Source organism: Giraffa tippelskirchi, chromosome 6 (assembly GCF_054371585.1).
Source record: "Giraffa tippelskirchi isolate mGirTip1 chromosome 6, T2T-mGirTip1v1.2.pri, whole genome shotgun sequence".
Lineage (NCBI taxonomy): Eukaryota > Metazoa > Chordata > Mammalia > Artiodactyla > Giraffidae > Giraffa > Giraffa tippelskirchi.
In genome coordinates, this window is record NC_137280.1 from 160,405,498 (window position 1) to 160,422,961 (window position 17,464).

Sequence of the window (17,464 nt, forward strand, 5' to 3'; positions counted from 1 at the left end):
ATACTACAAAATCTGCAGCCATCAAAAGTGAGGTGAAAAAAAAAAAGAAAAAGAGAAGAAAAAAAAAAAGTCAGGTGAAAAGGAGCCAAACTGAATCATGGTAGAGAAAACAGAAAGGAAGGGACATTCTGAAGACAGTTAGATGATTGATTCTGATGGAGGGGTGAAACAGAATGAGAAATCAATCCTGACTCACTCCAAATGTTCAAATATTGGTGACTGGGGAAATAGCATACTCTGGATAGAAATAGGGACATTCTATATGAAAAGTGAGCTAGTTACTATAGAGGGATGATCTCAGTATTTTAAGTTTAAGATTGTTGTTGTTTAGTCTCTAAGTTGTGTCCAGTTGTTTTGCAACCCTATGGACAATAGCCTATCAGGCTCCTCTGTCTTTGGGATTTCGCAGGCAAGAATCCTGGAGTGGGTTGCCATTTCTTTCTCTCGGGAAATCTTCCCAACCCAGAGATCAAACCCCCGTCTCCTGCATTGGCAGGTAGATTCTTTACCATTGAGCTGCCAGGGAAGCCCTACGTTTAAGGTACTGTCCAAATATTCTTTTGGTAGTAAGAAAATAGGATGAAATTCAGAACAAAGGTTAGTGGTAGAGGTGATTGTGTGGAGGACGTTATACACACAAGGAAAAAGGGGGTGCTTTTTATCTTTGAAAAAAGGGGCTGCTTTTTCCAAAGATAAGGAGCAGAACTATAGATTGAACCTTAAGGAAATCCATATTTAGGAGGTTTTAAGAAGAGAGGTAGCGAAAAATAGTCACGAGTTAGAATAACCTGCAATCGTACTAACGCCTGGAGAAGAGACATTTTCATAAAGATGGAGGCAATAATGAGTGGTATGCCTTGGAGATACCAATCCCATCACTTCATGGCAAATCTATGGGGGAGAAACTGGAAACAGTGGCAGATTTTATTTTCTTGGGCTCCAAAGTCACTGTGGACAGTGACTACAGCCATGAAATTAAAAAACACTTGCTCCTTGGAAGGAAAGCTATGATAAACCTAGACAGCATATTACAAAGCTGAGACATCACTTTGCCAACAAAAGCCAGTGTATCAAAGCTATGGTTTTTCCAGTAGTCATGTATGTGAGAGTACGGCCATAAAGAAAGCTAAATGCCAAAGAATTGATGTGTTCAAACTGTGGTGCTGGAGAAGACTCTTGATAGTCCCTGGACTGCAAGGAGATCCAACCAGTCAGTCCTAAAGGAAATCAACCCTGAATATTCACTGGAAGGACTGATGCTGAAGCTCCAATACTTTGGCTACCTGATGTGAAGAGCTGACTCATTGGAAAAGACCCTGATGCTGAGAATGACTGAAGGCAGGAGGAGAAGGGGATGACAGAGGACGAGATAGTTGGATGACATCACTGACTCAGTGGACATGAGTTTGAGCAAACTCCGGGAGATAGTGAAGGATAGGGAAGCCTGGCGTGCTGCAGTGCATGGCGTGGCAAAGAGTCGGACACGACTGAGCGACTGAACAACAACAGCATGCTTTTGAAGTCCAAGAGCATGAACAAGGGGACGAGTCCAGTGGATTTTGCCACCTAAGACTGTTACGGACCTTTGCATTTCAGCATCTGCCTGAGTATTGCTCCCATCACAATAAGATAAAAGCCAAACCTTTTACCATAGCTCACACAGGGCTCTACAAGATCAGGTCTTAATCAGCCTTTCCTTGCTTCTCATCTGCATGAGCTTCTTGCTTCTCAGACACTGCATCTTGTGGCTTCATCTCCTGCCCTTGTTCTGCCTTCTGTCCATAGCCATCTTCACCTCATTCCTCCACCTTAAAGCTCTCAGTCCCTCTATAGCACACCGATCTGGTTTAATGTCCACAGAAAGACTGCGCTTGTGTGGAAAAGTCAGTACCTCTTCATTATTCTTTACTCCCTTACCATGATTTATTTTTCTTCAGAGATACTGATTCCTACGGCTGCCACAAACTGGGTGACTTAAAAACAACAGAAATTTATTCTCTCAATTTTAGAGCCGGAAATCTGCAATCAAGGTATTAGAGGAGTTTGTTTCCTCTGGGGGCTCTGAGGGAGGATCTGTTCAGTGCCTCTGTTCCAGCTTCTGGTGGTTCCTGGCACGCCTCGGTGTTCCTGGGTTTCCACTACGGCACTCCAGTCTGTGCTCCCATCTTCATGTAGTGTCTCCCCTATGTGCCTCTCTCTGCTCAAGCACCCCGTTATAAGGACACCAGTCACTAGGAGAGGGCTCACCCTTATTTTGTATGAAAGTGAAGTGAACGTGAAGTCGCTCAGTCGTGTCCGACTCTTTGCGACCCCGTGGACTATACAGCCCGTGGAATTCTCCAGGCCAGAAAACTTGAGTGGGTAGCCTTTCCCTTCTCCAGGAGATCTTCCCAATGCAGGATCAAACCCAGATCTCCTGCATTCCAGGTGGATTCTTTACCGGCTGAGCCATAAGGGAAGGCCAAGAGTACTGGAGTGGGGAGCCTATCCTTCTCCAGGGGATGTTCCCAACCCAGGAATAGAACCCTGGTCTGCTGCATTGCAGGCGGATTCTTTACCAGCTGAGCCATCAGGAAAGCCCAATCTCATATGACCTCATGTTAATTTGATTACATCTCCAAAGACTTTATTTACAAACAAGGAAGGTCATATTCACAGGTAAGGGGGTTGGGGGAGGACATAATTCAACCCACTACAGGAGCACAAAATATTATGTTACATACTTATGGTTGTTCATCCACCAAAATATGAGCCCTGAAGGCAGAGACTTGGTTTTGTTCAGTGCTCTCTGAATGCCTGGGATGCTCAATATTAATTGGATGAAACTGGCCCACATGAAGTAGAGGATCATTTGGATAATGAGAAAATGGGGAAAGCTGGTTAAAAAAAAAAACCAAAAAAACTCTTCATTCAAGAAGCTTAGCAGGATGAAAAAGAACCACAGAAATGGCTTAATCAACTTAAGGGATTTCAAGGGATTCAAACAGTTAAGCTTAGACCACAACGTGTGAGTCTGTTTTGCCAAGAGACTGTTACCAGAGTCCAGCCATTGCCTCCCAGTTCTGCAGGAGAAGAGAATGAATTCAGCAACTTCTCCAGGTATAAGAGAACTGACTCATGATAACCAAACTAGAAAGAAATGGATTTCTAGGTCAGAATGCCATGTAATTATTAAGCGTGTCTCAAGAGTTAGGATTGATTTTTCTGCCAAGGGCAGTACATTCACTAATGATAATCAAGTTTATAAACCCAAAGGTTTCTTAATAAATATAAAACTTTAGAGTCAGCAGAATTCTATAGTTATACTCTGTCAAGTAACGACTGCTGATATACTCTCTTTTTAGGTGGGTTTTCCTCAGAGTGAAGGTGTGAGCTCTTCTTGTTCAGTTACTCAGTCGTGTCCAACTCTTTGTGACCCCATGGACTGCAGCTTGCTGGGCTTCCCTGTCCTTCACCATCTCTTGGAGTTTGCTCAAACTCGTGTCCACTGAGTCAGTGATGCCATCCAACTCTCTCATCCTCTGACGTCCCCTTCTCCTCCTGCCTTCAATCTTTCCCAGCATCAGGGTCTTTTCCAATGAGTTGGCACTTCGCATCCGGTGGCCAAAGTATTGGGTTTTCAGATTCAGCATCAGTCTTTCCAGTGCTCAGAAATTTTCATACTTGGGAGACGTGCTTTCTAAAGGTTCAGCATATGTTTTAGTGACTCAGCAATTGAAACAAGGCCATTTGTGTATTTTCCCTCTCTTAGTGTGGACAACTGGAATGAGCTTGGTTATTAAAATAAGTATCTTTTCTATATGAATTGTATTTCATAGTAACTAAATAGTAGATGAGGGGTATTGATTACTGGTGGGATTCAAGTTAAGAAAGAAATGATAAAATTTGTTTATCACCACATTATAATCCATAGTGAACTTGTAAATCTAAGATATGATCATCAATACCTGCAGTTTTAAAAATCATTAAGTGAAAACTGATTTCATGTTACAGTTGACTCCAAACAACACAAATTTGATTTACATGGGTCCACTTATGTTTGGACTTTTTTTTTCAACTTTATACTGGACAAAACATACTAACAGCATGTGACCCAGTGACTAACATCACTGAAAGAGACTTCATGTGTATCATGTGATCAGTAGGAAAAACAGCATCTCTTTTGAGTATTTTTGTAAAAAATCAAAGCCAAATTTGAGTAAGCCTCTAGTCCATCTGTTTATAGAAAATACAGGGAGTAGAGGAATGTGTTAAACCACATCTCGTGTATGCAATCACTGAAATCCACAGTATGGGAAAATGTCCACCCCTCCTGCTCTCAAAGTGTGGTCTGCAAACCAGTAACACAGCTATCTTCAGAGAGCTTGTTAGAAATGCCGATCCTCAGGCCTCATCCTTGGCCAGCTGGTTCAGATTCTGCCTTTTTATAAGATTTCTGAGAAGTCTGCACATGCCTTAGGGTTCAAGTTGGAGAAGCATTGTAGAGGATAGTGACCTGGTTTCCTCAACACATAAATGGTTAGGGAGAAAAGGGAGGTAACTGTTACAGTGGTATGGAGGACCTATTCTTGCTTTCTTGGACTTAACGGAGTTGAATGATCCTCGGTATCATCATTGAGGGAAGATTTAAAGAATGTGCATTATAATCTTCACTACAGTCCAATGAGTTGTAGTGAAAGGGCCCTAGTGTAGGAATCCTGTTTTCACACGACAGTTGACTGAACAACACAGATTTGAATTGAATGGTTCCTCTTAATATGTGGATTTCTTTTCAGTGAAAACTAACAGTACACAAACTGAGGTTGGTTGAATTTGCGAATGGAGAACCATGGATTCGGAGGGTTGACTGTAAAATTATACATGGATTTTTGACTGCATGGGGTGGTCAGTGCCCCTAACCCCGTGTTGCTCAAGCATCAACTATTTAGAGTAATCATGTTTCAGATGACTCAGAAATTCAGTATAGGACTTAAGAATGATATTGTTCTCTAACAATGATAGCTTTATCCCTAAAGTTACAGAGTACAGGTTTATCTTTAACAGTTTTTTCTGCTTGGACAGACCTGTTCAAAGTCTTACGAGTCCATTCCCATTTCTAAAAGGAAGACTTTGGAATAGATCTCAAGGATTCTTTCTGACACTCAGATTTTGGGATAAATAAATCATTTAAACATTTAAAGTATGTATGGCTGCTGAGAGTCTTCAAGTTGATTTGGAAAACAAGGTGTCCCCTGTTCATCAGCACAGCCCCTGCTGGGCCACATTTTTAACGCATATCTGAGATCCCACTGCAGAACTGCAGAGGGGTGGAGAGAACTGTACCAGCTGGTCGCACAGTGGTTGGGGCAGCATCGCAAAGGAGCCCCAGGGTCAGCCCTCTAGCCAGGGTCTGTGTGAGGTCGTTGAGATCATCATCACCATACCTTCCAAGCATGACTAAGTAGGACATGTTTAGGAATCCGTTTATCCTGTATTTGTTTCTTTACAAGTTTTGCTTTCCAGAAGTGTTCTAAAGGAGCTATGCTACCTAAGGGATGGAGTATATTTTGCTTTTAAATGTTGGTTTCATTTTTCTTGCAATCCCATGAAACCTAAACATTAATAGTGTCTTAATTTGTCTGCTTTTTCTGGTATAACTAGTTCCAATGGCTGGGAATAAAGGAAGAGGACGTGCTGCTTATACCTTTAACATTGAAGCAGTTGGATTTAGCAGAGGTGAAAAGTTACCTGATGTCGTATTGAAACCACCCCCACTATTTCCTGTAAGTACATTAACAGCGAAATTCTTACAGGATGTTTTTCATGTTTCAAAGAGAATTTAAATACTGTGTAAGACTTGAATATATGATATCATTATGGTATCCTAAACTGTAAGAAAGTAAAAGAGATGGTCATTTACCTTTAATTTAAATATTTCCACTGTTCTTTTCTGAAACATTTCTAATTTTCAGACTGCTTTCTTAAAATGCAAAAAACTATATATATATATATATATTTTTTTTCGCTAAATAAATTCAATATTTTGTGACCAAGAATGTTTTTTCAATTCTTGTGTCTTATAATGCTGTTATTAATATATTTCAATATTAAAGTAATATTTTTAAAAGTAAAGTTAGATTTTATAGTGGTCCTCACTTCCCATTTTCCCAGACCTTCACTTAATGACTTTATTCTCATCTTTTATCTATAGAATTTAATTTTGCTCCCTAGTATACCACTTGGCCTTTTTTCCCACTGAGATTTTTTTTTTCTTATTTCTTTATTTTATTAAAGTAAATTTTAATTTTGTTACTGTTTTTTACATTTAGTATTGCTTTTAAATTTAATTATGCTGCAAACTTAATTGGTGTAATTTTTAATCAAATGCTTGACTTTATATTTAGTTTAAAACTTAAGCTTACATTTCCAGATGCACATGTGCTGTGGTACAAAATATGAAAAAGTCATAAATAACCAGATACTCCTTCCAGGAATCTTTTCCCTCTTTCAAAAGGAAACATCATTTGTTGAAAGGTTTATATAAGTAGAGGACGCTGAACAGATGTTCTTGGGATCTAGATGTCTCATATGGGGAGTGTCTACCTTTTTACTCTTGATATTTTGCCTTTTTGATATTCATTGCAGCCTAAAAACAAAGGTAAATATCTCAGGTATAGACATAATGTCACTTTATATTGATTTCCATTTAAAACAAGCTCTTCTTCATGTATGAGATTACTTCTAAAGCTTGGGAATATTAGTACATACTATTGTTTTCTGCATGGAATAAAATTTATTATTGGCTAAAAGGCTCTGTCTGATCTGGCTTTTGATGTCTCTCTGACCCTTTTTCCACCATTGTCCTCATTCCTTAGCCGTGGTGGTCTCCTTTTTCCCTTAGGCATTTTCCCCTGTTAGTTTCCCTGGCTGGAGCCATCGGTCTCCCCATTTCTTTGTATGCATGGCTTCATATTCTTATCCAGATCTCTGCTCAAAGATGACTCTCTTGAGAAGTCATGCGTGCTTACTGAATAGACCAGCCATTTGCAGTCTCCATGGACTCTGTCAGTCACTCTTTCCTCTTCCTGGCCTCAGTCCTTCTATCACTTACCACTATCCGAAATTGTGTATTACCTCATTTGTTTGATGACTTCCCTGGTGGCTCAGAGGGTAAAGTGTCTGCCTGCAGTGTGGGAGACTTGGGTTCGATCCCTGGGTCGGGTAGATCCCCTAGAGAAGGAAATGGCAACCCACTCCAGTATTCTTGCCTGGAGAATCCCATGGGCAGAGAAGCCTGGTAGGCTACAGTCCATGGGGTCACAAAGAGTCGGACACGACTGAGTGACTTCACTCACTCACTCATTTGTTTAAGTGTTTTTCTCCCCTAGAATGTAAATTCCACACAGGCAGAAGGTTTGACTAGTTCATCATGTTATCTCCTGTTGTATTATAAATATATATGCATACATAATACATATGTGTGTATACTTGTAATTCTTAACAATTGAAGATATAGGTTCGAATTTCTGCTTTGCCACTTTTGTATTATATAGACTTATAGATTATTCACTTCTCAGCTTCCTCACTATAAAAGGGGAATTATTGATACTTTAGATGAATTCATGAATTCTGAATATTGAGTACATCCAGGTTGGAGTAACCACTGGTTAAACAGTAGCTGCTACTACTTTTTTTTTTTTTAATGCTACTGCTCCTACTAATACCACTATGGCTAATAGGAAACCACGATAATAGGAGACTAAAGCAGCTGCTTTTATCTGGGTGCTTTGATTTTTAAAATACAGAATCACAATCATCAGACTATATAGCAAATGACTGTTGGTGTGATCAGTAGAAAAATTAGGCAGGTTGGAAAATTAAATATCTTTTCTACTTATAAAGTAAGAGCAAAATAGGAGATGGGTGAAAAAGTTTAAAAGATAATAAAAGCTCAAAATATTTTAAGTTGATGGTAAAACTTAATGCCTATAAAATGTGGTTTTTCAATAAAACTGACATTTTTTCAGAACATAGACAAAAGGGATATTAAAATATTTCATTTATTTTTTAAAAATTGCCTCTTAATGTAAACAGGATACAGACTATAAACCAGTGCCACTAAAAACAGGAGAGAGTGAAGATTATGTGCTTGCCTTGAAACAAGAGTTGAGAGAAACTGTGAAAAGAATGCCTTATTTTATAGAAACACCTGAAGAAAAACAAGGTGCGTATTGGACTCTGATTATGTGGTTCACTGTCTACAGATAAAATAGTGTTTCACCGTAAGATATATGGTCTTTAATGCTGATTGATTTGATTTAGTCAGAAATTATCAACTACCTTGAAAAAGCATATTTATGTTGATTTAACAGAAAATATATTTTAAACTTTTTGATATTTTATTTTTAAGATTACCTTTCAAAATAAAAGTGTTATATGTTCAGTGAAATTTATGAAAACAGAAATATTAAGAAAGTGAAAATCACCCCGGGACTTCCCTGGTGGTCCAGTGGTTAAGGCTCAGCACTTCCAATGCAGGAGGTGTGGGTTTGACCCCTGGTCAGGGAACTAAGATCCCACATGCTGTGCAGTGTGGCAAAAAAAAAACAAATCATCTTTATTCCTTATGTCTAGAGAACTACTACTGATATTATATATTCCAGATTTTTCTTCTGTGTGTATATCATTTTACAAAATTGGATTCATGTTACTTTGTATCTTCCTTTTTTACTCAATAGCATATTATTAGCATTGTCACATATTCTTTTTTTTTAATTAATCTTTATTGGAGTATAGTTGGTGTACAATGTTGTGTTAGGTTCTGCTGTACAGCAAAGTGAATCAGTTATACATATATCCACTCTTTTTTAGATTCTGTCCCCGTATAGGTCATTACAGAGTACTGAGTAAAGTTCCCTATGCTCTACAGTAGGTTGTTATTAGTTACCTATTTTATTCACATATTCTTATAAAATATGATTTTTGATGACTGTGTGGTATTCTGTTGTGTGGCTATAACATTATTCATTGTAACTAGTTCCCTGCTGTTAGATTCAAGATTGTTTTTAGTTTTTTTGCTCATATGTATAATGCTGTGATTATTATCCTTATACATAAATCTTTAAGCAGGTCTCTGATTATTTAACATTTTGGTTAAAATTTTTGAAAGCCTTGACTATATTTTGGCTCACAATTTATATCAGATATAAAATGTACAAGATGTATTCATTCATTATGCCAAGGGCAGAGAGGAGATATTGTAGTTGGAGAAGGCTTGACAATCTCAGACTGAAAGTGAGAGGTGGTTTTAGAGGAAGGGAACACATTCCTGAGTAGTTATTTAGCAGAGTAGAACTATATTGATTTTTAGTTTCTGCCCTTGAATGTTGAAATTAGAGAGATCGATATCATCCTTGAGTTCTCAAAACAACATCATTAGAACATGAGAAATTCCTATAGTGTCATCTCATTCCATTAGTATTAAAAATGCATACCCTTTCTAAAAGACTTAGAATTGGATAAGAATCAAAAAGGAAGTCTTATATAGTAGTACTAAATGTGCCTATAATTGTAAGAAGCATTTTAGACAGGTTTATTTAATTTTTCAAAACAAAGCTACCTGAAGTTATATAATAATGATTTGACATTTACCTCAAAAGTGCTGCATTTTTTTTACCTTCATGATTATGTCACATGCTTTTATCTGTTTGAGTTTGAAAATGAAAAATAAGCTCATCTTAAAGATCTAAATAAATAAGTAAGAGTAAATGAACTAATAAATATCCATTTTTATTGAAAAAAATAATAGTGTAGGGTATTCTTTAGCCTTTTTAAAATCAATCTCTAGACTATGGAACATACATACTTAACTAAATGTATTGAAGTACATAACTAATTTAAAAGTACATCATACCATGAAGACATTTATTTGAGTCATTTAGACCAGGAACATAATTTTGTTCCTGATTTCTGGGAGTAGCTGTCTTATACCTGGGTCAAAAGGCTCTTTACCTTTTATAACTGCTTAATGAAGTATTTACATCTATTTCTGCTTTATTGGCTATGCCAAAGCCTTTGACTGTGTGGATCACAATAAACTGTGGAAAATTCTTGGGGAATTACAGACAACCTGACCTGCCTCTTGAGAAATCTGTATGCAGGTCAGGAAGCAACAGTTAGAACTGGACATGGAACAACAGACTGGTTCCAAATGGAAAAAGGAGTACGTCAAGGCTGTATATTGTCACCCTGCTTATTTAACTTCTGTGCAGAGTACATCATGAGAAACGCTGGGCTGGAGGAAGCACAAGCTGGAATCAGGATTGCTGGGGGAATATCAATAACCTCAGATATGCAGATGACACCACCCTTATGGCAGAAAGTGAAGAAGAACTAAAGAGCCTCTTGATGCAAGTGAAAGAGGAGAGTGAAAAAGTTGGCTTAAAGCTCAACATTCAGAAAACTAAGATCATGGCATCTGGTCCCATCACTTCATGGCAAATGAATGGGAAAACAGTGGAAACAGTTGCTGACTTTATTTTTTTGGGCTCCAAAATCACTGCAGATGGTGACTGCAGCCATGAAATTAAAAGACGCTTACTCCTTGGAAGGAAAGTTATGACCAACCTAGAGAGCATATTTAAAAGCAGAGACATTACTTTGCCAACAAAGGTCCGTCTAATCAAGGTGGTTTTTCCAGTGGTCATGTATGAACGTGAGAGTTGGACTATCAAGAAAGCTGAGTGCCGAAGAGTTGATGCTTTTGAACTATGGTGTTGGAGAAGACTCTTGAAAGTCCCTTGGGCTGCAAGGAGATCAACCATTCCATCCTAAAGGAGATCAGCCCTGGGCGTTCATTGGAAGGACTGATGTTGAAGCTGAAACTCCAGTACTTTGGCCACCTGATGTGAAGAGGTGACTCATTTGAAAAGACCTTGATGCTGGGAAAGATTGAGGGCAGGAGGAGAAGGGGATGACAGAGGGTGAGATGGTTGGATGGCATCACCGACTCAATGGACATGGGTTTGGGTGGACTCTGGGAGTTGGTGATGGACAGGGAGGCCTGGTGTGCTGCACTTCATGAGGTCGCAAAGAGTCAGACATGACTGAGCAACTGAACTGAATGAAGTATTTAAAAATATAAGGAATCATTTACTACTGTTTCAGAAGAAAACTCTTGCATAGAATTTTCCAAATTGATCCAAGTATACTCTCTTTGAATATACTCATGTTTACCTCTCTTTCCTGATGTAATGTTTTATTAAAAAAATAAAAACTGTGGTTGATATAGTATATACATATATGGTCTTCCCTGGTGGCTCAATGGTAAAGAATCCGCCTGCCAATGCAGAAGACCTGGGTTCCATCCCTGCATTGGCAAGATCTCCTAGAGAAGGAAATGGCAGCCTTTCCAGTATATTTACCTGGCAAATCCCATGGACAGAGGAGCCTGTTGGACTAGAGTCCATGGGCTGCAAAAGAGTTGGACTTGACTTAGTGACTAAACGACAACATATACATATATATGTGAATACAGATTAGTATAATTATACCATAGATACACATTATATATGTATATATACACACCATGAGTGGGAAAAAGTTGACCAGACTGAATAGAAGTACACAGCTGTCATAGGAAGCCATACCGTAGGGAGTGTTCCATCACCATATCGTCACTACCCTTTCCCCACCACTGACTTCCTATGTGCTTTAGGACAGAGAGACTTATGTACTAACAATGTAAAGAACTAAATCTCTAGAGACTTGAACAGATAGGGTAGGAAATCTCTTGCTGATAATCAAGTGCCTGGTGGCTCAGGGCATTGGGATTTTTCACAAAGAACCAAGGGTGCAAAGTAAACATATTTCATGTTGTTATGTCTTCCAGGCTTGTTTATACTGTTGTGAGGTAGAGTTATAGAAGTGATTGGTATTTTCTCTACAGTGAAATGTATTATCTTTATAATAAAGAGAAAAAGACTCAATGAATATTATTATTTTAGTGAGTTTTAGTTCCAAAGGTACATAGAGAACATATGGTCCAGTGTTCCCAGCTCAGGTGCCTGAACCACTGGGGTCCTTGGAGCTAGAAACAGGAGTGACAGTGATGATGGTTCAGAACTTCAAAAACTTAATGGAAATCATGCCTCTACCTACATTACGACCACAAGGTCTCTTACTGAATGAATGGAGTTTGTTTGGTTTATTAACTCTCACTATATGGTCACGGTCCACGAGACCTCATTTTCATTTTTTAGTTTCTTTTTTGGAGCATTTCTTACTGTATGTAATGATTGATATTCATAACTTATATTTTCATAGAGATCTTCCAAGGAACAAAGAGAACAAAGAGAGGAAAAGTTATGTTGTCTTAGCATTACCTGTATTTGCCCACTGGACCCTTTTGTAAATCTAAAGTACATTTTGGAATTTCAGTGATCTTACTTTTCTTGCATCTTGAAACATTTTTCTGTTTCATCATCATAGATATTATTTCATCATTCTTTATCAATTAGCCTCTACTATGCTAGAAAAGACTAAAATATAAAAAATGGAAGAATGATGAAATTGCATAGAAGCATCATGCAATACTGAAACAAATCATCACTGTTACATCACCCTTTAATTTTCTTTTTGTGTTGGCTTAATTATAACATTAATTTTTAAGACGATATAGAATAATTCTGGAGAGATTCCTCTCTGTATAGTTGTTTTGGTTTTGTTTAGCTTTCATAGAATACAATTTAGAATTCAGAAATTTTCATTTTCTACCCGTAACTGCAGAGAAGAAAATTGGCAGAGGAAGATGTTTCAGTTACTAGACAAATCAGAAGCGGAATGCAAAGAGATAGAAAGGAGCCCCCTGAATGCTACTGACGCTGGTGGAATGGATGGTACAAGGAAAGTCTCACACTGAGTCTTCAGATGACCTATCCTAGATGAATTTTCTCAAACTTACGAGTCAATAAGTAAACAGTGTCTCTCAAAGAATGAAAAGGAAATACGGTGTTCTCATGCAGTTAATCTTTGAAATGGACCTCATCACATAATATTTTTTGGTAGGAACATGGAAAATTCCATTTGCTAAAATGACTTGTGACCATATTCTTTTTCGTTTTTGTTGGTTTTTTTGTACCAAATATTTGTAACTAGACAGCTGCTAAAAGCAAAGGCAAAGACAAAGATGACTAAAGGAAACAGATTATGTAGAACTGAAACAATTTATTGGATTGCTCATATTAATTGGTAATTATATATTTAATAATGAAATTGAAAATGGCTGGGCCATCCTCTCTCCAACAGAAGTGTGAGCCATAAAAGTTTTTTAAAGCATTACTATTTGATGGTACAAGTACCAGAAGAATTGGACGTAATGATAAGCTAGATCATGTTAATAGAAATGTATTTGTAATCTAGAATCACTTGGGTGGTGCAGGTGTGAGAAAAGGCAGAAGTAGTATGTTAGAATTTATAAAAGATTTATTTGAAATCTGGAGTCAGGATATATGAAACACTTACATTTAAGGTTTGCACGTGACAAACTCACAATGCACAGTTGATGCATACTTAGCTGGTTTCAAAGGATGTTGCCCATTTTGGGTAAATACACCTTCAAAACCAAAACAATAGTGGAATATAAGTTTCAGTTTACTTAATTCTTATTAAAATTCCCAACAATTACTTTTCTTTCTTTTAAAATAACAGCTTTATTGAGATAGTGAAAGAAAGTGTTAATCACTCAGTCATGTCTGACTCTCTGTGACCCCACGGGCTGTAGCCCATAACCTGCCAGGCTCCTCTGTCCATGGGATTCTCCAAGCAAGAATATACTGGAGTGGGTTGTCATTCCCTTCTCCAGGAGATCTTCCTGACCCAGGGCCTGAACCCAGGTTTCCAACATTGCAGGCAGATGCTTTACCATCTGAGCCACCAGGGAAGCCTTACTGAGATAAAAATCCAGATATATAAAATTTACTTTTTACAGTATACAGTTCAGTCCCTTTGACTGTACTCACAAAATCGTGCCACCAACAGTACCATCTAATTTATAGAATTGGTTCATCATCCTGAAAAGAGACTCCCATACCCTTTAGTATCAATCCCTATTGCATGTATCAGTGGTTCATTCCTTCTTATGGTTGAATAATATTCCATTATATGTATATACCACATTTTGTTCATTCACCAGTTGATGGACATCTGGGTCACTTCTACAGTGGGGTTTTCATGAATAATGCTACTATAGACATTCATGTATGTGTTTTGGGGTAGATATATCACTTTTGTTGTATATCTAGGGTCAGGTGGTAAATTTTTATTTTACATTTTGAGGAACTGCCAACTATTTTCCAAAGTGGTTGTACCATTTTATATTAACAACAATGTATGAGGGTCCCAGTTTGTCCACAGCCTTGTTCAGTTCAGTTCAGTTGCTCAGTCGTGTCCGACTCTTTGTGACCCCATGGACTGCACCACGCCAGGCCTCCCTGTCCATCACCAACTCCGGAGTTTACTCAAATTCATGTCCATTGAGTCGGTGATGCCATCCAACCATCTCATCCTCTGTCATCCCCTTCTCCTCCCACCTTCAATCTTTCCCAGCATCAGGGTCTTTTCAAATGAGTCAGCTCTTCGCATCAGGTGGCCAAAGTATTGGAGTTTCAGCTTCAACAGCAGACCTTCCAGTGAATATTCAGGACTGATTTCCTTTAGGATGGACTGGTTGGATCCTGGTTAACACTTGTTAAGCCTTGTTAACACTTATTATTGTCCTTTTGGTTCTAGCCATCCAACTGAGTATAAAGTGGTAGCTCATTGTGATGCCATCCAACCATCTCCTCCTCTGTCTCCTCCTGCCCTCAATCTTTCCCAGCATCAGGGTCTTTTCCAGTGAGTTGGCTCTTTGCTTCAGGTGGCCAAAGTATTGGAGCTTCAGTTTCAGCATCAGTCCTTCCAGTGAATATTCAGGGTTGATTTCCTTTAGGATGGACTGGTTGGATCTCCAACCTCGCCTCCTCCTATCCTTTTCCCCCTTGTCTTCCCCAATGGGTTGTGAAAAGTCTCCCTGAGAAGACCAACTGAATGTGTATATTAAGTATTTGCTTACTTTATTAGAGGTAAGGAAACAGCCCTCCACCCTCACTTAGGTACTTAATACCTCGCAGTCACACAAGATTTAAAGATTGGGAGCTAGAGGCCAGAGTCACAAGAAGAAAAGAGAAGATACATAGCCGCCCCCCCCCCTCCCCCGGACTTTTTGTGTAAGTGGCTTCCTGACTTGCCTTTGGGCTTTTGTGAAAATTCTCAGAGATGAATCAGAGTATCTGATACTGAGAACTTTAATTACGGTTTAGGTCCCTGCTCACCCCCAGCCATTTATTCTCAGGTGCTTCTTGCCACTTCCCTAAACATGTATTACTCTGTTCAGTATGTGTCCGGGAACACATTGTGTACAAATGTAGGAAACTCCCTGTATTGGAAATAAAAGATATTACCTGGTGTTTTCATTTATTTTAAAATTCTTTTTTTCTATCTTTTTTTTCCCTAGATATTGAAAGATATAGTAAAAGATATATGAAGGTGTACAAAGAAGAATGGATACCAGGTAACCATAAAACTGAAAATGTTAAAATAATCTTCAAAGGCTATCTCCCTACCATGTCTTTTTAGGACTAATTTTCTATTTTCACTGTAGGGAAATAGAGCCTGGCTCTCAGCCTGTAATTAATTAGCAACATACATCTTTTGAAAACTAAGATGAAAAGATTTTTATATTGTAACAAGGAATAGTTGAAGTGATATTGTATAAGTTCTTAGGATACTTGTTTTTTTAAATAAAATAGGGCTGGCCAAACTCATTGGATTTTCCGTTTTCATTTGATACAATCACAATTTTAATCTTTAATACTAATAGTACTCACTTCTGTGTTCCTGAGTGATTTTATAGCTTTTGAGGAGGAAACAAGTCTAGTTTTAAGAATATTTTCAGCCAAGCTTGTGTGTCTTCCTTTCTTTCCAGCAGGCATAGACTCTTTTTGGTTGTTAATGTACGTTTTCAACAGAACCATACCTAAGAGGATTTTTTTTTCAACATTCACAAAATTGCCTTGGGCAGAGGCAAGGTGTAAGGGGCTGCAGAGATCTCATCTACTTCATTTTGTGGAAAATTAACAGTTTTTGTTGAAATGCAGTGACCTGTCAAGGCAACTTGGACTATACTAGTAAAACCCAGGTTTCCTCATTTCAGCACACAACCCTTTGACATCTCTGTCTTTGGTGTGTTATAGAAACTTCCTGTATGCAGAAGCTTAAGTCGCATTTACAGCATTGGTTGCTTTCCTGAGTTACAGCATCTCTTTTCAGTGCTAATTGTTGATAACGTTGTGTCCCTCTGGAAACACTCCTCTTAGGTCTCTCATTTCTTCTACTACATAAATATTCGTCTCTAAATGATTCTCTTTAAGTACTTTGTCATGATCACCTATGGATCATTTATGAAAACAAACATATTAGGTTGGTGCAAAAGTAATTGTGGTTTTTATATTGTTGAACTTTGTTGTTTGATATTGGAATACATTCTTAAATAAATGTGGTTATGTTATACTTCATTTTAATGCTCATTTCTTTTTGTGTCTTTTTTTTGGCTAAAGACAAATTACTTGCTGTTTATTTTATATTTATTTTAGACTAGGGAAATGATGTTGGACAAAAAGCAAATTCAAGTGATTTTTTATTTGAGTTCAAAATGGGTCATTAAGCAATGGAGACAACTCTCAACATCAACAGGTTTGGCCCAGGAACTGCTAATGAACATACAGGGCAGTGATGGTTCAAAAAGTTTTGCAAAGGAGATGAGAGCCTTGAAGATGAGGAGTGTAGTGAGTGACCAGCCGAGAGCCATCATCAAAGCTGATCCTCTTACATCTACACAAGAAGTTGCCAAAGAACTCAGCATCAACCTTTCTATGGTCATTCAGCATTTGAAGCAAATTGGAAAAGTGAAAGGCTTGACAAGCGGGTGCCTCATGAGCTGACCGAAAATCAAAAAAACGGTCATTTTGATGTGTCGTCTTATTCCATACAATGGTGAACCGTTTCTCGATCGGATAGTGACGTGCAACGAAGTGTGGATTTTATATGTCAACTAGCAATGACCAGTGCAGTGGTTAGACCGAGAAGAAGCTCCAAAGTATTTCCCAAAACCAAAACCAAACTTGCACCAAAAAAAGGTCATGGTCACTGTTTTGTGGTCTGATGCCCACTGTCAGATCCAGATCCACTCCAGCTTTCTGAATCCCGGCGAAACCATTAGATCTGAGAAGTATGCTCAGCAAATCAATGAGATGCACCGAAAACTGCAATGCCTGCCGCCAGCACTGGTCAACAGGAAGGGTCCAATTCTTCGGCACAACAGTGCCCGACCACGCATCGTGCAACCAGTGCTTCAAAAATTGAATGAATTGGGCTACAAATTTTTGCATCA

The 17,464-nt window shown here is 38.3% G+C and overlaps 1 protein-coding gene across 8 annotated transcripts in view; it reads left to right on the forward strand.

Annotated features, from left to right (window-relative positions):
• Positions 1-17,464, forward strand: part of POLR3G (RNA polymerase III subunit G) — a 46,764-nt gene that overhangs the window by 9,049 nt on the left and 20,251 nt on the right. For all 8 annotated transcript variants that reach the window (XM_081504938.1, XM_081504941.1, XM_081504939.1 and 5 more), the window contains exons 2-4: positions 5,641-5,762; positions 8,074-8,203; positions 15,530-15,586. In XM_081504938.1, coding sequence (XP_081361064.1) covers positions 5,641-5,762; positions 8,074-8,203; positions 15,530-15,586 — 309 coding nt within the window. The remainder of the gene's footprint in view (positions 1-5,640; positions 5,763-8,073; positions 8,204-15,529; positions 15,587-17,464) is intronic.